Source organism: Fomitopsis serialis (genome assembly GCF_022376445.1).
Source record: "Fomitopsis serialis strain Sig1Antser10 chromosome Unknown B0H18scaffold_177, whole genome shotgun sequence".
NCBI lineage: Eukaryota > Fungi > Basidiomycota > Agaricomycetes > Polyporales > Fomitopsidaceae > Fomitopsis > Fomitopsis serialis.
In genome coordinates, this window is record NW_025955137.1 from 60,031 (window position 1) to 80,312 (window position 20,282).

Genomic DNA, 20,282 nt, shown 5'->3' on the forward strand with positions numbered 1-20,282 from the left:
TGAGTTGCTCCCGTACACGTCCAAGAGCTCTCGTAGAGCTATGGCCTCTTCCGCCGAGAGCCAGAGGCGGGCGCCGCGTGGGGTGGCGGTAGTGTCCAAAGGGGCCATCGCAGAAGAGGCGCCGAGGACTCAGGGCGAAGACACTGGGTCAACCATGGGCTTGGCGCACCAACCCATCCCTTAGAGACGTCAATAATACGCAGATTTGAGCTACATACATACTGGTACCAATAACATCACAAAGAATCCGAAAGTCGTCCTACAGCCCCAGTATATAATCCACATCGTCCTCGCGCGCCTGCTCCACCTCCACCATCTCCTCTACCTCCGCTTCCTCGTCGCTGCCAGAGGCCTCCTCTTCGTCCGGCCCATGGTAGATCCATGTTTTCACGCGCACAGCGCCGACCGCCTGGATGAGGTTCAATAGCCTGTTCGACAGGCTATTGGCGGTGTCGTTGATGGCGGACTCGGTGAGAGAAGTGGAATCCATGACGTCGCTGTACGACTGGGCGTTGGCAGGATTCGGGGTCTGATGTTCAGCTTTGATGATGCCCAGGAACCGCTTCACGAGGCGCTTCGACCGCGGGGACAGCGTTTCGATGGTGGTGCCCTGGCCCCCGTGCAAATACTCGCGCATGGCCACTGTTACGTCCCAAAAGCATCGCAACAGTAGCCCGACCTCGTCTAGGAAGCCGGGCGCTGTTGTGGTGTTGACCATGTTTCGACGGATCTCCTGCGGATGGTTGTTCGGCCAAGACGGTGTGAGTGCGAAAGGTGTGCTCACCACATGGGGAAATGCCGAAAGTATACGCCGCCTGTCCCATCCCTCCGACTCCGCCTTGTGAAGAAGACCGTACTGCGGTGGGCGGATGAGAACGATCGTCGCGTCCGTCTCACCGTGAACGACATGGCCGTTGAACGTGACGGCGGGGACCGTGTGGTGCTTGAACATCCCCTCGAAGACGTCCGTGGTCTGTCCCCATTGAAGCGGCGCCTCCACCATTCTCCCATACCGACGACCTCCCTCCCACGTCCTGCAACCCCATTCGCCCCACTCGTTCGGGATCGGCGGGCGTGCCTCGACACCGGCCTTCCAATGGTCCAGCACCCCGCGATTCGGCTTGCTCCGCTGGCCCTTGCGTTCGTGCACGCAGACGATAACGAACCCAAGGACGGGGGCCCAGCCATTTCTTTGGGATTTACTGCACTAAATGTGGCTGAGAAATGTGTGAGTGAATACGGTAAAGAGACTCACCTTGCGGGTCGAATGCGGAAGCGTCTCGCTGTAGCATGTTTCCTGTCTGAGGACAGGTACCCTCTGCCCAGCGAAGGTCATGATGTATTCGGTGTCGGACCGTATACCCTCATCCGACGTAAACTCATCCTGGACGGATAATGCGTCCAGGTTGGCGCCGCGATCGAGGCGCGCAAGGAGCCCACCGAAGAAGGCGGCAGCGAAGCTGTTGCCTCCGTGATGGACAAAAGAGGGCATGGTGCCAGTGAGCGGATATGTGATCGACGGTAGAGGCTAATCGGATGCGCACCTGGCGTTGGTCGCCGCTTCTTTCCCGCACAGCCAGCCTGGGAGGGAGAAGCTCGAACAGACCCTGTCGAGCTTCATTTACGTTCGAAGCGCACGGGTGCTCCGGCGCCCCGTAGGAGGGAGCGCCAAGGGCCGGGACTTGCAAGTTCCATCGGAGAGCACTTACCTTCTTGGGACTATCGCAAAGCATTGCGAACACCTAATCGGGCCCCATGAACGAGATGTGCGTACGTGCGTAACTATATGCCATAAGGTGGCTGACTGCCAAGGGTGGATAATATAAGGCTACTTGTACAAAACGACGCGAAACAAACCCTTCTGCCCGTATGGATCATTAGCCCATTTCAGGTTCATCTTGCCCTCCCCCTTGCGAAGACTCATCGTGTTTCCCGCGACCCAATGCGCGCTATGATTGAGAGAGACAGCGATGTCCTTCGCCAGACTCTTCCGGCGCGCGGCTGCTTCGTCCTCAGGCGAGAGGAGCCATTGGTGTTGCGGTTTGTCGGTGAAAGCGGCGAAAGGGCGTTTGGGTGGCGACACGGCGTGGCTCTGCACGATCTTGTCGAGTCCATCGCAGAAGGGCTTCCAAGCACCAGGCGGATAAGACTGGGGCTCGCCAGACGATGATGTCAGCCACTAAATAGACGTCAACATTATGTACCAGAGCCTTGTTAGCAAAGGCAATCAGCTTACCATATGATGCGTGTCGGTCTCCCACTCTTCCATGCGGTGGATGCGAGACATGCGCTCTTGGAACTCCGGAAAGTCGTCGGAATGGTAGAGCAGTACGCGACACTGCACCCATTCAGACGTGCCCGATACCTTGTGGAGCTTGGTAAGGTCGGCATGATCGGGCGCCGGCCTAACCAGCGCAATGAGAAAACCCAGCAGCGAAGGCAGGTAGCGGAGGATCAGAGACAACTGCCTTGTATGTCACCGACTGTATGGACCCCGTTGGAAATCGCGTACCTTGTTCGCTTGATACATGAATTCTTGATCGGTCTGCGCCATCGCGCAGAAGAAGATCATTGGACCTAGCGCCTTGTGGTGGTTGACGGCATCAACATGAATGGCGCTGTATTTCGGGCGGGAATGCAACACAGGCGTCTCGACCGTACTCTTCACCAAAGTGGCTACTGTTGAGCAGAGGGGATCGCCTTCGGCCTCGCGCAGGACCTTGGTCACAAGGTGAGTGATGCTGGTGGTGAGGTCCTCGTAAAAGGTCGGCGCGATGGCGACGCCTTTCCCCAGGTCGGGCCGGAAATCTATTCTACACCCAGTCAGTATATGAAAGGTATACATGATGCATATGAACGCACTGCATGCACCGAAGGAATGCTATCCACTGCAGGAACTCTAACTCCTGGCCGCGGCCGAGCTTGCAGTTCCATGTCTCGTCCAATATGTGTTGTAGCAACTTGTATGCATGCTCGCTGAGCCCGATGAGATCCTGATTGATCAAACGATGTGTCAACGAGCTTTTACGCCACATGAAACAAAAACTCGTACTCTTATCACGAACCCGTCTCTGTTGGCTTGATACCACTGGAATTGAAGCTGCCGAATATCTCCAAGGTACTTACACATGAGGTCACGCTCCTCGCGCCCTATCTCTGACCTGGCCGCGAGCCATTCCAAGAACCGAGGCGGGAGACCGCTAGACAAGGCGGGTATCGCCGGCACTGCCAGCTTCGCGAGCGTGGGGTATAACTCAAGTGAGCCCCGTGACCTTTCCCCTTGAAGCACGGCCTGAGGCATCTTGATCAGCTGCTGCTCGCTGAACGAGCGACCGGGGGATTGGATAGTCACTTTCGTTGGCTGACGGGAGGAGATTGGCGTTCGGGGCGGGTTGGAATCGTTGGTGTCCGAGCTGGGAACGTCGGGCTCCGTGTCATCGCTGCCGACGGAGTGGGTGTCAGAGCAGGAAAGAAGGTCTGAGAGGTTGTCGCCGCTATCAGACATGGTGAGGTCACCGTTGGGATACCGCTGCGGACTGACAGTTGAAGTTGAAGGCGACCGCGCGACTTGTCAGCCTCCCACTATAAGCTGCGCCCATGGGAACAGCAACGAGACAACAAACACAATCTCAACTTGCCGCCCCGCCACAACTTCGCAAGTTTATTCTCCATGTATGACAGTCGCCAGGCTCAATACCAACTGCTGTGCTTCAAGCCATATAACGCGAGAGCTCACCTTCCGCGAGCTCCTCCGGGAGCCTGGCTGGCCAAGATTCGCTCGGCCGCATGGGGTAGACGGGGTTCGCAACGCATTGCGAACCCATATTAGGCAATCTAGACACCCACCTGTGAAATCCATTAAGTCGTACTAACAAGTGGTCCGCGGACTCACACATATCGAGGAGGCCGCAAAGTGGGTTGTGGTGCTCATCTAATATGCCTAACTACCGGCCATACTAGGAAAGCATCCTGGGACCCAGTAAGTTAGTAAGGGCTAGGGAGAACTCACCAGTGGTTCCGCTTGTCTCCTTCAACCACACAGGTTCATGCTCAATTGACCGTCACAGAGGCTGAGGGACGGTCAGAACACACGAAGATGACAGCCGAGCGCGAAGGTGCGAAGGTATGGTCTTCTATTTGCGGCGCATCGCGGGGTACTTCAAGTTTACGTCTCATAGGAAATTGTATTGACGTTGGGCGCCCGCGAGCGGCTCACGTCCGGCTTTAGTGCGCTCTCAAGTTTGCTTTTCGGCTCTGTCTCAACTCTAAACTGGGTTGGAACTTTGGCCAACGAGGTTTAGGTGCGTCTGCAATATTCTGCACTCTGAACGTCAATTGATTGTCTCATTTCTCCTGGTAGCTGTGAACTGTGATGTTTCCAGATGCCCCGTTCGTCCGCCCAGGCTACGATGACGACCGGACCTGTCCTGCATGCGACAAAACTTTCAGGACGAGCCAGGGAGTCATGGCGCACTTGTCCACTGCCCGGTCGTGCAAGTGGTATAGGAAAGGCAAGAATGCGGCCCGACGAGTTCATACCGTCCCGGAAGTTGTGGAGAGCGAAGCCAATGAGGTGACCAGTTCGAGTGCCAGCTCTAGTTCCATGGACGTAGACCGCGAGGACTTCCTTGACGCCCTGGAACATGGTGATCTGTTTCATTTTGAAGTCCCTGAGTCTACGCACGCGGGCGTACGACTTCCAGGCGAGGGCGAAGCGTCGTCATCAACCGCGTGTAATGGCGCAGAACACCGGGTGCTCGAGATCCCAGCGTTGGACGACGATGAAGATACGAGAGTGGTTGAAGAAGACACTGTGGCTGGAAAAGTCATAAGGATGGAGAAGAGCATCGTCGAGACCTGGAGGGCGTACTTCGCTGAAGACCCAGGCCAAGATTCTGCTGGTGAGGATGTCCCAATGGACGTGGATGGGGAGGATGTATCGATGGACGTGGACGGCGAGGAAGATACCGACCCCAATCTCAAATGGAAACCCTTCGCATCCGAGTTGGATTGGCGGGTTGCAACGTGGGTTATCAGGGAGGACGTGGGGCAGAGAGCCATCAATAGGTTCCTGAGTATACCTGGGGTGCGTTGTTGGCTTCACGTCGACATGGAAATCTCTGATGCATTAGAATGGTTCGTAGGTAGTTGAAAAGCTGGGGCTCACCTTCAAAGACGTACGGCAGCTTTTTATGAAGGTCGATACCATCCCCGACAGAGCAACGTGGAAGACGACGTCTCTGACCTTTCCTGACCGACTGGACGAGGTACATCTTGTACGCTACCGGGATATTCTAGAGGCTATCAAAGCTTTGTTCGGTAACCCCGCCCACGCCAAAGATATTGTCTATCGGCCCAGGCGGGTCTTCGCGGATGTGTCCCGCACAAGACGGATATTCACAGAAATGTGGACGGGACTCTGGTGGAGCGCCGTACAGGTATATGAGTCCCATACTTCCCGTTTGGAAGGCACTTATCTCTGACTATATTCTTACAGCAATTGTTACCTGAGGGGGCGACCCTCGCGCCAGTCATCATCTCTACGGACAAGACACAGCTTACGCAATTTTCTGGCAATAAATCGGCGTATCCCGTCTACCTCACGCTCGGCAACATTCCTCGCGCCATACGCCGCAAACCCTCGGAGCACGCTTGTATTCTACTCGGGTACCTACCGGTCTCCAAAGTCGGGAAGGAGAAGCTAACGAAGCGCGAGCGCAAGGCCCGATCTCAGCGACTCTTTCACGCCGCCATGAGCGTGATCCTTAGGCCCCTTGTACGCGCGGGAGTGGAGGGAATGGAGGTGACTAGCGGAGATGGCACTGTGCGGCGAATACATCCCGTCTTGGCCTCCTACGTCGCCGACTACCCCGAACAGACCCTTGTAACCTGTTCCAAGTACGGGACTTGCCCGAAGTGTTGCTGCCCAGCAGACAAGCTCGAAGCCGACTCAGTCAGTGAGGAGCGAACTGCGGAGAGCACCGGGAATATCATTCGAGAGGCTTGGGCCGATGGGCACAGCGCGAGTGCCGCTGAATCCTTGTGCATGGACAGGGATGTTAGCGGCGGCGTGAAGAAACCGTTCTGGACCGACCTACCCTACACGGACATCCACATGTCCGTCACTCCGGATATCCTGCACCAGCTCTACCAGGGCATCTTCAAGCACCTGGTGACTTGGTGCGAGGATCTCCTGAGCCCCGAGGAGCTTGACAGCCGTCTCCGCTGTCTCCCACCGGCGTTCGGGATCAGACACTTCAAGCACGGCATCTCAAGTCTCGCGCAGGTCTCCGGCAAGGAACGCAAGGAGATGGCGCGAATCCTCCTGGGCTGCCTCATTGGGAAAATCCCGAAACCCGTAATGCTAGCATTTCGTTCGCTCCTTGACTTCATTTACCTGGCTCAATACTCTACCCATGACGACGCCACTCTACAGTACCTCACTGACGCGCTGAAGACCTTTCACAAACACAAGGAGGTTCTCGTCAAGCTCGGTATACGAGACCATCTGAACATACCTAAGCTGCACTCCCTCCTCCATTACATCCAATCCATCAGACTCTTCGGCACGACCGATAATTATAACACGGAAATGTTCGAAAGGTTGCACATCGACCTTGCGAAGGACGCGTGGCGAGCCTCAAATCACAAGGATGAGTTCCCGCAGATGGTCCGATGGATTTCGCGCCGAGAGAAGATCGCACTTTACGAGGTCTTCCAGAAGGAGCGTCGGACCGACAAAGAAGAGGAAGAGCCACCAGAGGAGGAGGGCGAGCGAGTAGTCGAAGACGAGCACGGAGCGATGCTAGACCAAGCGGAAGTCGAGGACACAGCTCACACAATAGGCCCGAGCTCCGTCAAGATTGCAAAGTACCCGCCTGCGCCTCAGCAACATCTCGGGCGGATCCAAGAGCGTCACAACGCTCCTGGATTCACCACGGCTCTGGTGAAGCTCATCAACGACTTACAACCCGACGAACTCAGGCTCAATCGGCGGGAGCTGGCGAGGACCTGGTTACCGTTCGAGCGCGTGGACGTGTACCATAAGTTCCAGTTCAAGCGCAATGAGTTGTCTGACGGGAAGGACGAGCGCGACGTCGTCAAGGCAGTGCCTGGTGGGCTCAGACAGGGACGCAAGAACCGCTTCGACACCATCATCGCACTGGACACCGAAGATGCAGAATCAACGGGTGTCAAAGGTGAGTCTCGTATTCGTGTGTGCGGCACTTCTGACACGGTTGCACATCACAGGAACAAGAGCTGGAAGAGTGAAAGTCATCTTCACGTTGCCCAAAAAGCTCTCGGCGGCCCAAGGAGGAGGTGCTGCCCCATCATGGTGGCCTCAAGAACCGCTGGCCTACGTAGAATGGTACACTCGTTTCGCCGGCACCCCTGATCCAACGCATCTCATGTATGCGGTGAGTAAACCAGCGTTGCGGGCTGATAGCCTACCTCAGGGAACAATCATACCTCTCCGCCAAATCCGCCAATCATGCCAGCTCATCCCAGCTTTTCCTGACGGTCCTAGAGGGACCGTTCCCGCGGATTGGACCTCGGAGAACGTCCTGGACCTCGCTAATCGGTTCTACTTGAATAACTGGGCGGGGATTTATGCGTATCAGACGCTATGGTGAATGTAAGTTCCGCACACTAAGTTTCCGCTGCCGTGACCTGTGTTCTTGATAAGACAGCTTATTAGAGTACCTATACTACGTGACTCCGGAACCTGGCGGAATTTGTGCTATGTTCGAGCACGGATCACGCTGTTGCTTGTTTTTATTGCGGGTAGTACTACGCTGTAACCGTAGTAGCCTAATATACGAGCCTGAGGATCTTGAAGTGATTTGACGCTCGCCGGCGACTTTGCACTTTACGCGCGCGGTGCCATACGCTTTGCTCTCTCTTGATCGAGTATCACGACTCTTCCCTCCTGCCGCTTATCTACGCTCTTCAAGCTCTCTCAATGCAAGCAATCGACTCTCGCGTCGCTCAAATACTGGCACGCCATCTCCCAACGTTCAAGACTGTCGTAAGACAAGCGGAGCGATGTTCGGTGGTGTCTGAGACTTGCCATATCACCGTGGTTTGTCTGCGGAAAAATAGGCTTGGGAGCGTGTTCAGCTATGTGAGTCTGCAGTAGTTCTTTTTCTCTATGCTCATCATCAGTACTCTGCACAATCTAGTGCCCGATATTCAACACATCTTCCTGCCCGATGAGGCCGCACAAGACCATCCAACTATTGCAGCAGAAATTACACTCGGCTCTCCGTCGTATCGAAGAGCTTGATCCGCCAGCACAGCTGGGCGGATGGTTCTTCCTGGGTGCGATTCCCGACAGCTACGGCGGGCAAGACAGATGGGTGCCAGCCTGCCTCAAGGGTACGACGAGGAAAGCACTAGTGCCGGTTTTATTCTATTATTTGGTGCGTGGTACATATTCCTTGACACTGCGGTCTGACAAATGCCGGAACTGAACAGGACCACTATGCTCCCCTATCCATCCCGCTCATATGTGACGTATACGACGACAAGATCTCCATTTCCTTGGTTCAGCCCCTGACCATCCAGGTCTTTCCGGGGCTGAACAAGGCCAAATCTCGAGTATTAACAGTGTACGACTATTTCAACACCGTCACAAACGAGTTCATCCGGGCGGATACGCCCGAGCAAGACTTCCCTCTCCCTCTCCGCCAGATCCCTCTCTACAGAGCGTCCCTCATCGAAGACACGGACCTCGCAGGGAGCTACGCGCGAGGCGAGCGGCCCATCGTCCCTTTGTGCTCCATGAAGGTGGGATTCGTCGACTTGCCGTTCCTATGGCCTGTGGGTCTACAGAATCCTTGTCGGTACCTACGCGCGAACTGGAAGGTCGTCCACCGTCCCCATCCCATGGGCCAGGTCGCCGTGCGACCCTTCGAAGGTGAAGACGGCTGCATCGTGATAACTGTGGAGGAAGGAGTGGAGGAACACTAGGGAAGGAGCATGGGATTGCAGTGTCACGGTGCGTCTTCCATTTCCTATACGGTATCTACTGTCTCATTTCTATTCCTCTCCCACATCAGTGCAAAACTCGTCGCTCCGCCCTGTATCTACCCATGCCACCTACGTACCCGCGGCGCTGTCCTTTCCATCGTCCTTGCTATACCTGCCTCAGGTTCCCGTTTAGTACACTGTAGTGCCTGGCGGTAGCTGTCACCTGCGCACATATTTATTCCTCTCGTTTACCGTGTACAGTAGCTTACAACATTGTGAATGGTAGCTGATCTTGGTGAACACATCCACGAGAAATGAGCACGCGGTGCCTACAATTGCCCGCCATCTCGCTCGCCCACCCTCACACTTGCCCGTGTCCAAGTCGCCCGCCTTTTCGCTTCCCGAGTGTCCGGCGAACCACATCAGCGCGAGATGCAGAAGTCCAAGGAGGTGTCCGCCTGGACTTTCAACTCCTGTAGCACTGGTGGCAGTACTCCAGCTCCGCACCCATTCCAACACTCCCAGGTCCGGGCGGGTCCATCCTTGTCCAAATCCAGCAACATCTGATGCCGTTGGCGGGCAGTTTGGTCAGTATGCGCCTGGCGGATGGCTTGTTCGTGGGACACTGGCAGGGACAGCTACTAGTACTAAGCCAGACCGTGTACTTTCACCTCTTTGATTTCTTAGTATTGTAGACATACTTTTCGGTTTCAAAGTTCCTACCAGCTGGGTAATGACATACATTCAACCATTGGGAAACATCTGGTGTTGAAGTGAAAGAGGTTTAGAAGGGCTTGTTAGGCCAGTGGAAGTGAAGGACAGTAGAGTGGAGTGAACAGACCTATCCCAGAGGGAAGACTCTGATGCTAGGCAGGCAGAAGAGAGGAGAGATCGTTATCCATTAGGGGGAATCACCCTAGTATATATACATGTCTGGGACTGATCACATGCTACATCAGTAAGCAGATCAGTAATCACTAAGTCCGAGTTTTAGGGAAATGAGTAAGCCTTAACTCCAGAGATAGGGATATGCATAAGCGTCCATGTGATCAAGGAATGTACTGGAAGGTCATGGAACATGCCGGAAGGGAGTGGAATGATCCAGAATAAGTCTGGAACAGTGTAGATCGGTCTGGAGCGAGTCACAAGATGAGTCCAGACAGAGTCCATCAAAAGAATGTATGTAATACTACATCGCAGAACACAAGTCCATATATGTACGTAACTGATAAGATAAGATAACACTGGAAAGTCGGAAGTTCAACACTCCCACTTGTTCAAGATGTCAAGTATCTCATCATGCCAACTGAAGACCTGAATTTCTCAATTCCACTGAATGGAACATTCTTGGTCAAGGCATCAGCAAGTTGGTCTTCACTTGCGACGTAGTAGATCTCCATTTCTCCACGTTCGTAGAACTCCCGAATATAGTGATAACGGATTTCTATATGCTTGGTGCGGCGATCCACAGCAGGGTTCACCGCAAGGAAAATGTTGCCTTGGTTGTCAAGACAAAGCGGAGTTGGATGAGACATATTATCTCCCAGTTCTTCTCCAAAATGACGTAGCCAGGCCATCTGACGACAGCAGTCAGAGCTGGCCTTATACTCTGCTTCAGTTGAAGACAAAGATACCGTCGGTTGACGTCTTGACACCCAAGAAACGACACAATTGGCCATAAGGAAAGTAAAGCCACTTGTAGAGTGCCTATCATCGTGATCTTCACCCCAGTCAGAGTCTGAATAGGCAATCAGACCAGAATTCGAGCCTCCGTCATAACAGAGAGCGAGTTCCTTAGTCCCTTGAAGATATCTTAGGACATAGTAGGCTAACCGCATATGCTCTTTGGATGGGTTTGAAGAATACTTTGCCAGACGTGTGACCGCGAAAGAAATGTCTGGACGAGTACCGAGCATAGCATACATGATGCTGCCAATAATGCTCTGGTAGCGGGTACGGAAAACCTCAGATGCTGTGTCTGGATTCTTCTCTAGGTCTGCTCCAGCGGGAAGAGGTGTCCGTGCAGGCTTGCAGTTGGACATCTGAAACCTCTCCAAAACTGACTCAATATAGTCTTCCTGATCAACGTAGATGAGACGTGTAGTACGCTCTCGACGTATTCTAAGACCAAGGAATCGCTGAACAGCACCCAGATCTGTCATCTGATACTCTAAGGACAACTTCTGCTTGATGTTGTCGATAAACAATTTCGAGTCACCCATGATGAGCAAGTCGTCGACATACAATATGATTAGGCAGGTGTGTCCGTCAGAGTCCCGGGAGAAGACATAAATTCCAGCATCCGAATAAGTCCGTTTAAACCCTAAGTCTAGGAGAGACTTGTGGATCTTAGCATTCCATTGACGAGAAGCTTGCTTTAATCCATAAATTGCCTTCTTGAGAAGACAGACAAAGTTCTCCTTGCCAGGTACAACCCATCCTTCGGGTTGTTCCATGTAGATTTCCTCGTCAAGGTCACCGTTAAGGAATGCCGTCTTGACATCCATAGACTCTATCTCCCAATCTTCAAGGGCTGCATGTGCCAACAAGTAGCGTACAGATTCAAACCGTGCAACCGGAGAGAAAGTCTCAGTATAATCTTGACCCCATACTTGGGTAAATCCCTTTGCGACAACACGTGCTTTATAGCGACCATCGTGCTTAATCGCATAAACCCAACGGCACTTGACAACCTTCCGGTTTTTAGGCCGTGGAACTAGAACCCAAGTCTTATTGTCCATGAGTGACTTGTACTCAGAACCTTCAGCAGCGAGCCATTTATCATGGTCGTGAGATTCCATGGCTTCCTTATGACTTTGGGGAAGACCATGGTTTGCTTCCGCCAGCATCCGTATAAATTGAGCAGTTTCAGCCTCAGGTTGTTGACGGCCTTGACTATCAGTACGACGGTCAATACTTGCTGGTGGCTCGTCACCATAGGCATTGTCTCTATTCCTCTGAGGGTTCTGTCCAGCACCTTGACGGCGAGGACGCTCATACTGAGGTTGCGGAGGAGCTACTGGATCAGGTTGCTGTTGCGGATTATCTCCCACTGGCTCCTGATGTTCTTCAGGTTCATGTTCCGGCGGGACAGGAACAGGGATAGGAATATCCTCAAAATCTAAATCCTCTGAGTTGGCATCCTCAGGAGGTTCATCAAACGGCTCATCCAGGGATTTCGGATTATTGCCTAAGTCCTTTCGTGCAGGAAATGTCTCTTCATCGAAGGTCACATCACGAGACACAACAATACTTCGAGTAGCCGGGTTCCAGAAACGATACCCTTTGGAACCAACTTCATAGCCTACAAAGATCATCTCAACAGCCTTCTTGTCGAGCTTCCCAGATCTCTGTTCTTTCTGCACATGCACAAATGCCTTGCACCCAAAAATCCTAAAGTATGAAATGTCCGGAATTGTGCCATTCCAGAGAGTAATGGGGCATTGCCAGTTAAGGCGTCGCATAGGTTGCCGATTATAAATATGAACCGCAGTGTCCACAGCCAATTGCCAAAAACCATGGCTTAGTCCAGCATGATGCAGCATAGACATAGCCTTCTCAACAATGGTCCGATTCCAGCGCTCAGCTCTCCCATTCTGTTGAGGAGAGTACGGCATTGTGAACTGATGTTCAATACCAAATTTGCGCAAATGTTCGGTAAAAGCAGCAGACGTATATTCCCCCCACGATCCGAGCGTACAGCCTTGATTTTTTCATCTGTTTGGTTCTCAGCCCATGCCTTGAAGTCATCGAACGCTTGGATCGAATCGTTCTTGTGCTTGAGATAATAGGCACGACCAAGACCAGTATAGTCGTCAAGAAAGCTGATGAAATAACGCCATCCACCTATTGCAGTGGTACGCATAGGACCGTCCTCATCAGTATGAATGAGCTCAAGGGGCTTTGTAGCACGTTTAGCCGATGGGGGAAATGGAGCGCGATGAGACTTGCCCCACTGACACCCTGCACAAGGAGAAGAAGTATCCTTGGCACCAATGGAATCCACACCCTTAGTGTGCTTGGGAATCTGACGAATAACATCTTCAGACGAATGTCCGAAGCGTTCATGCCAGAGACGAAAATTCGACTTGTCTGTAGACTTTGCCGATTGCGGTGTCAAAATGTCTAGGTACAACATATAGAGATTATTGAAGGGCTTATGGTGTGCCTCCATGATCATGTTACCACAGACTCGACCTTGCGAAATAGGTTGGTCATAGATGACCATACGACCTCCTCCCTGAACTAGGGTAAAACCTGATTGCTCAATAACACCAGTAGAAAATAGGCGACCAGATGCGGCAGGGATGTAAGCAACATTTGTAATAGTTGCTTTAACATGTTTCCCTTCAACGTGCACAACACCTTTGATGGTCCCTTCTCCATAAGCTGCAATCTTAGACTTGCCGGCTGTACCAAAAATCATGGGTTCCTCGTAAGGAGTATAGTCCCAAAAATCAGCCATGTCGTTGGTGATTGTCTTCGACGCACCAGAATCCATAATCCAGTCAGTCATTCTTCCAGAAGCGGAGTGACCCGCAGTATACCAGGAAGCAGTCATAGTATTAGCTGAAGACGACACGGAGGATTCTACAGTTACAACATTTGTGGAGTCTGAAGTAGTAGCAGCGTTGGAGGAACCAGAACCAGATTGTCCGTTACCATTGCCCTTGCCCTTATTCTTCCCTTTGCCTTTGCCCTTGTTGTCCTTTTTCCCCTTGCCGCCACCCTTATTTTGGGGGCGCAAATGCGGGTACTTTGTCCAACAATTCTCACTGCCGTGATTTCCACCGCAGTGACCACAGGGACCCGATGACTTGTGCTTGACCTGGGATGTCTTGGACGCAGACTGTCCCATACCAGACCGGCGGAGAGATTCTTCGGCAAGAATCTTCGACTGAACAGAGTCGACCTTGAGATCCTTGATGTTCTGCGTCGCCATGAGCGCAGAGATCATCGATTGATAGGATTCAGGCACCTTCGACAGAAGGAGAAGAGCCTGGGTCGATTCACCGAGAGTTATGCCACCAGCCGTAATCTCCTTAAGCCGAGTAACCAGCTTGTTGATCTGATCCTGCAGAGGTTTGGAATCAGACATCTCCGGAGACTTGATCACCGACTGGAAGAGACTCCAGACGAATGCCGTGTCGGGTGTACCAAAGGCTGTCTTAAGGGCCGCCCACATTTCCTTAGCGGTCTTGAGTTCACCACTAGATCCCTCGAGCAAATGATGCATCGAGCGATCAGTCCGCATAAATAGAACACCCTGAGCACGGGCATTCTGTTTCTTGTACTCTGTGTCGGTAGTTACTGTTGCAATAACAGCGGGCCAGGCCTCTATGAATATTAAATAACCGCGCATAGCGGCAGACCAGTCAGCGTATTGAGACGCTGAAGAGAGCTTAGGGATATTGTCTGGCTTGACGTCACCCATGGTTGCGGATAAGAGGATAAATTCGCCTTGTGTGTCGGGCGAAGAAGGAGGTTCTGGTGTAAATAACTCGAAGGGTAATTCCTCCGGTTCAGGTGTTTGAGATCTCGACTCAGGGAGCGAGATTAAATGTTCAGGTTTTGGAGGTGACTCCGAAAATTCGTTGGCGAATAGGAAATTGTCTTGCCAAGCTTCGACAGCGATACCAGCTTTGAAGCCTCGAGGAAAATCACCAGATGGTGTGTGGTAACGGTTTGGACAATGAGTGTTATCACAGTTCCACCAGGTTTGATCGTCGTCTCTATAATGAGCGTCGCAAACCTCCTCGTAGTCGTATAGATGGTAGTGGTTTGAACAATCGTATGAGTCGTCTGACTCTTCGCCTGAAGAGACCTGAGTCTCTGCAAATGTCTCCTCTTGAGACGTTGCCACAGTTGTGATGCTTCACTGAAAAATATTCCAGGAACAAAGATAAAATTTGTGACGCGACTACAAATACTTGTCTACCCAAGCCAAGTGATTGCCCTTGTGCAAGTCCCCAACTTTCCTAGTAACCTTAGAAAGGTTCTTGCTAAGCTCCTTGAAGGAGATCTTCCCAATCAGCTCGCAGACAAGCTTGACGTCGTTGAGCGCGTCGTGCGACCACGAATGACCCTCTGTCTCAAAGTGAGAACAGACCCAATTGAACCGACGTCCAAAAGCGTTGAGGTTGTCGGTGAGTGACCAGCGAACAGTGTCGCGCAGCTTGTGGGTGAAGAGAGGGTGAAGGCGCTTCTGAACGGCGAAGAGACGCTTCGTGAGGATGGCGGCCTTCTCCGTCTGAGACTTCTTCTTGAAGTCGGCGTCAAACGGCTTAAGGGCTGTGATAGGAAGGGGAAGAGGTACGCCTTCGATGCGTGCGATAAGGGAAGCCTTGGCAGCTTCTTTGGCGGCGGTTTCAGCGGCAAGCGTAGCAGCGTACTCCGCACGTCGAGCTTCAAGGAGTGCCCTAGAGTCGTCTGCCTTCAACTGGAGCTCCTCAAGCTGCTGCTCAAGGGTCTTGCGACAGGACGCCTTCGGGGGACGAGAGGTGTCAGGGCGACGATAGGTGGGACGGCGAGGGCGCGGGGTAGGAGTGAGGATGATATCGATCTGGCGATCGATGGGTAGATGACCGTATAAACGCTGATGACGCTCAGCAACAGCGCTAGTGTCGGCGTCGCCTACGTCGTATCTCTCACGACGAGACGGTGGAAAAACTTCGTAATTGCTCTTGCGAGCTACCCTGGAAATGCGCTTGGACAAGGCTTTGGGCACTTGTCACAGAGCGGCTAAACAGTAGTCCAAATAAGGACAAAATATGCCAACTCACTCTTTCAAGAGTTGGGCTTTGGTTGCGCAAAAGGTACAGGTGATATAAACGATCAGAGCGCGGGGCTCATAACCTGTTGAAGTGAAAGAGGTTTAGAAGGGCTTGTTAGGCCAGTGGAAGTGAAGGACAGTAGAGTGGAGTGAACAGACCTATCCCAGAGGGAAGACTCTGATGCTAGGCAGGCAGAAGAGAGGAGAGATCGTTATCCATTAGGGGGGAATCACCCTAGTATATATACATGTCTGGGACTGATCACATGCTACATCAGTAAGCAGATCAGTAATCACTAAGTCCGAGTTTTAGGGAAATGAGTAAGCCTTAACTCCAGAGATAGGGATATGCATAAGCGTCCATGTGATCAAGGAATGTACTGGAAGGTCATGGAACATGCCGGAAGGGAGTGGAATGATCCAGAATAAGTCTGGAACAGTGTAGATCGGTCTGGAGCGAGTCACAAGATGAGTCCAGACAGAGTCCATCAAAAGAATGTATGTAATACTACATCGCAGAACACAAGTCCATATATGTACGTAACTGATAAGATAAGATAACACTGGAAAGTCGGAAGTTCAACATCTGGTGTATATAAAATTGTACAAGCGGAACACATCGTGATCAACGGGGGCGCTGCCAGGACAAATTTAGGTCCCACCGGATCAGTCTTTGTGGGTTGCTCAAGACACCCCAAGCGCTATACGACAGGTTAAAAAGAAGTGACCAACTATACAAGAGGTCTTCAAGCGTTGCCCGTAGGTTGATGTAGCTCTTTGGGCTATATGAGCTGTTGGGCGGCCAAAGCGTTTTTCCTGATGAACGTTTTATACCAGTTGGTACGTATTGTAACCACGTCAGCGACACCGCGGGCGCAGCATCAGCCACCACCGCCCTGCTCACCACGTTTCGTAGCTTCCTCGTGACCCGCCGTCTCCTCCGCTAGTGTTCTACTGGATACCATGGTAACCTATGGATGGTTTTGTGGCTGACAATAACTCGGAATATGAGCCTCTGTGCAGCTGCTGCAGTGCTGCCAGTCAAGGCTATTACATAAGCATGTATTAGTCAGCACTCAGTAGTGCAAGCACAAGTTGTGAAAGCTAGATGTAGTGGCGAGCTGCGAGCCACAAAAGTTTTGGACATACGAGCCACAAAACTTTTAGATAGAGCAAGTGACAAAGATTTTAGATAGAGTGAGTTGTGAAATTTTTTGATTTACTAAGTGGCAAAAGTTTGAGATGGAGCGAGTTGCAAAACTTTTAGATGGAGCAAGTCGCAAAATATTTGGATGGAGCGAGGTCGCAAAACTTTTTGATATGGTGGATTACATTTTCTTTGATATGGGATAATAAAGCATCAAACGGTACACCATACAAGCCTTGGTACCCTTGACAGTGCGGGTCTTATCACCCTTGATGCCCGGCACTGCGATGCATCTGCGTCATCCAAATATCTGCGAGATGTGCGTACCATCCTTGTTCTGTTTGAGTCATTTCCATTTTGCGTGAATGGTACGACCGATCGTTTCAATCCTACAGATACTCAAGGAACATTCGTACGGCATACGCGGCTCATGAAGTGATTGATGATATCTAACAGCCGCGACAGCATCCCCGGTCTGCACTGGACATGCCTTCCTACCGACAGTGCCTGGTCTTCATCCCAGAAAAGGTGTTTGCTACTGCTACCTTACAAGTATTATGATCCGGACACAGGGAAGCTCACCCTTACCAAGTCTGGCGACCATGCACCTCGGATCGTATGGTGTACCATTTGACGCTTTATTATCCCATATCAAAAAGTTTGTAACTCACCGTATCAAAAAGTTTCGCGACCTCACTCCATCCAAAAATTTTGCAACTCGCTCCATCTAAATTGTTGCGCAACTCGCTCAATCTAAAAGTTTCGCAACTCGCTCCATCTCAAACTTTCGCCACTCACTAAATCAAAAGGTTTCGCCAATCGCTCCATCTAAAAGTTTCGCCACTTGCTCCATCTAAAAGTTTTGCACTGCCACCATATCTAAAAAGTTTTTGGTGCCCACCATTGTATAACACTCGCTCAATATATTGTTCTCGCGCCAAACGACACGCTCAGCAGCGCCGACGATGCGCTACGACACCGAGGGTGTTATGCGTCACGAGCCCGCGTCGACGATGGGCGCTCCGAGCGCTGCTCAGTGCTCTCGACCGCCACCACCTCGTCTCTCACCGCGATTCAGGCAGCTACACCAATCGCCCGACTGCACTAGGAGCATCCGACGACCCTGCATGTGGACAAGACCGCTCCTCCTTCCTCGCCTGGTTCAGAAGCTCCACCCGGGAGCCCTTCACTCGACTCTCGCACGAGGCGCGTGAAGTCCAGCACCAAGCCACAGAACCACGAGAACGCGGAGCCGGGAGCGCAAAGGGAGGCGAAGGAGGAGGAGAGGAAGGGAGAGGAGAGGGAAGGGCATAGGTCAAGCAAAAGAAAGGAGCATGAAGGCTCATCCACCACAGGTATGTCTTCGTTGGACTTCTCCGCCTCGCTGCCTTCGCTCCTAGTGCCGGCCCCAGCAGGCATACAGAATGTGATAACTACAGTCGGCAACGTGCGTGTCTCGATAAAGATCCTGCGACGCAGCACTCACTGATCTTCGGGCCACCGTCGCCCAGGCTTCTCACGGCGTCCGCATCTTCCACAAGCCCCGCCTCTCTGCGGCACCATTCGACTCTTCCCCTGGGTCGGTCCGTGATCGATGTCGCGTCCTCGAGTACTGGCGCCTCCAGTCCTGCGCTGGGTTCCGTCACCAGTCCGACGCCTCCACCCGAGGTGGTCAGTCCGCGCAAGCAAGAGCGCGCGGGATTGGAGTGCGCCAACTCTAGCGAACCGACGACTATCCTGCATGATGCATATTCCCGTCCGCACGCCTCACTCCAGTGCAAGTTCGTGTTCCACGTCTCGCTCCCAGTCTCCCCTCCCACCGGGATACTAAGACCAGGCTGCTAACAACCTCCGGTCTTTGAGGATATTGGTGGGTGACCCAGTTGACCCGATCATGACCACCCTGTACCAGCTGATTGGCATTGCGACGGACATTCAGGAGATGCCCATCAACCAGCTTACTGCAAACCCGAAGGTCTGCGAGCAGCGCGTGCAGAACATTGGTAAAGCGTGGGACGAGCACCCGGATTGGCACGGACGCAACTGGTACGTCTTCCGTGCCTCGCCATAATCGGAATCCACAAGAACGGCACGTGGGCTGCGCACAAGACCATCGAGTGCGCGCAGACTCTAGACGAAGTGGCTCTCGTCACGCAGAACTTGAGGCCCTACGTCCCGCCGCTCTTGTTGGACCAGTTCGGTAACTACGTCGTGCAGTAAGTGTGAGAGTACGTGTGTATGGGGATGCATACTAATAGCCGGGTAGATGCTGCCTACGCTTCGGCGCACCCGCCACCAACTTCGTGTTCGACGCGATGGTCGGCCGACTCTGGGAGATTGCTCAAGGCCGCTTCGGAGCTCGTAGCATGCGTGCCTGCCTCGAGAGCAGCAACATCACCGCCAGCCAGCAGCGCCGCATCACTACTGCGATCATCCTGAACTTGATCCCTTTGGCGACGAACCCGAACGGCGCGCTGCTTCTGACGTGGCTGCTGGGCACGCCGAACTTCCCGTTGAGGTGAAACTTGCTCGCGCCGCGATTCACGCCGCACTTTTCGTACCTGCGCACCGCCGCACCCACAAGCTCGCCGCGCTCACCGCGCTCAGGATCGTCAACCAGAAGGTCGAGCCCGAGGCGTCTACGCAGATCGTCGAGGCCCTCTTCTCGTCGCCGGGCGATCACGTCCTTACCGACATGCTGGGCGGTCAGGTTAATGATGTCTCTGTTGTCCACAAGATCTTGACGAGCCCCTTCGTCGACCATGAGACACTGAGAGCTTCTTTCCAGCACACCGACTTGCAAGCCACTTACTACCTTCTCCGTCGCTATACCGAACTACAGCGCAAGTACACAGAGCGCAAAGCGAGTTTCATGGTCTTGCAGGAGGGATGTGAAGCCCTCGAGGCAAAACTCTGTCGCGTGCAGGAGATATGTCATGACCTGCAAGAACAACTCTCTGCGCAAGAGGAGACGGCACAAGCAAGATACGAGGAGCTCGAGCGGTTACGCGCTGACGAACGCCAGGAACTCAAGAACGCCGAGGCAGAGCTTCGGGACCAGCTTGCGAAGCGGGAACGCACCTGGACTGGGTACGTAATTAGTTCGATCCTGGCATGAATTCCCACTGATCCGCCCGCGTAGGAAAGTACGTATGGCCTGCTTCTCATCCACTCCCGCGAGACTAATGATGGGTCCCATTGATCTTAACAGTATGAGGTACTGAGTAACGAGTGTAAACAACTCACCGATGAGCTCCGAGAATGCGAGCGCAACCACCAGAACCCGCTTCCGGTACCTCCCCGGTACGACATCAGGACCGCCACTACTCGCAGACCTTCCCCGAGCACGACGACATGGTCATCATGCAAGACAAGGCCGATGAGCGGCCC

The 20,282-nt window shown here is 52.9% G+C and overlaps 5 protein-coding genes across 5 annotated transcripts; 3 read left to right on the plus strand and 2 right to left on the minus strand.

The window, feature by feature from the left end:
- Positions 1-259: 259 nt before the first annotated feature.
- Positions 260-1,492, minus strand: B0H18DRAFT_1126013 (uncharacterized protein; the record flags this gene model as incomplete). Its single annotated transcript, XM_048035102.1, has 2 exons — positions 260-1,207; positions 1,256-1,492. 2 exons carry the CDS (start codon positions 1,490-1,492, stop codon positions 260-262), a joined length of 1,185 nt encoding a protein of 394 aa, XP_047886204.1.
- Positions 1,493-1,828: 336 nt separating this feature from the next.
- B0H18DRAFT_1126014 (uncharacterized protein) lies at positions 1,829-3,505 on the minus strand (the record flags this gene model as incomplete). The annotated part of the gene is made up of 5 exons (XM_048035103.1): positions 1,829-2,179; positions 2,237-2,464; positions 2,513-2,813; positions 2,863-2,993; positions 3,053-3,505. 5 exons carry the CDS (start codon positions 3,503-3,505, stop codon positions 1,829-1,831), a joined length of 1,464 nt encoding a protein of 487 aa, XP_047886205.1.
- Positions 3,506-4,372: 867 nt separating this feature from the next.
- Positions 4,373-5,483, plus strand: B0H18DRAFT_887721 (uncharacterized protein; the record flags this gene model as incomplete). The annotated part of the gene is made up of 3 exons (XM_048041193.1): positions 4,373-4,690; positions 4,763-5,090; positions 5,149-5,483. 3 exons carry the CDS (start codon positions 4,373-4,375, stop codon positions 5,481-5,483), a joined length of 981 nt encoding a protein of 326 aa, XP_047886206.1.
- Positions 5,484-7,963: 2,480 nt separating this feature from the next.
- B0H18DRAFT_960163 (uncharacterized protein) lies at positions 7,964-8,973 on the plus strand (the record flags this gene model as incomplete). The annotated part of the gene is made up of 3 exons (XM_048042919.1): positions 7,964-8,125; positions 8,184-8,423; positions 8,479-8,973. 3 exons carry the CDS (start codon positions 7,964-7,966, stop codon positions 8,971-8,973), a joined length of 897 nt encoding a protein of 298 aa, XP_047886207.1.
- Positions 8,974-18,950: 9,977 nt separating this feature from the next.
- On the plus strand, positions 18,951-19,414 carry B0H18DRAFT_887725 (armadillo-type protein; the record flags this gene model as incomplete). Its single annotated transcript, XM_048041194.1, has 2 exons — positions 18,951-19,108; positions 19,159-19,414. Coding segments are annotated over 2 exons (414 nt in total), but the record flags the coding sequence as incomplete, so codon positions are not given.
- Positions 19,415-20,282: the final 868 nt, after the last annotated feature.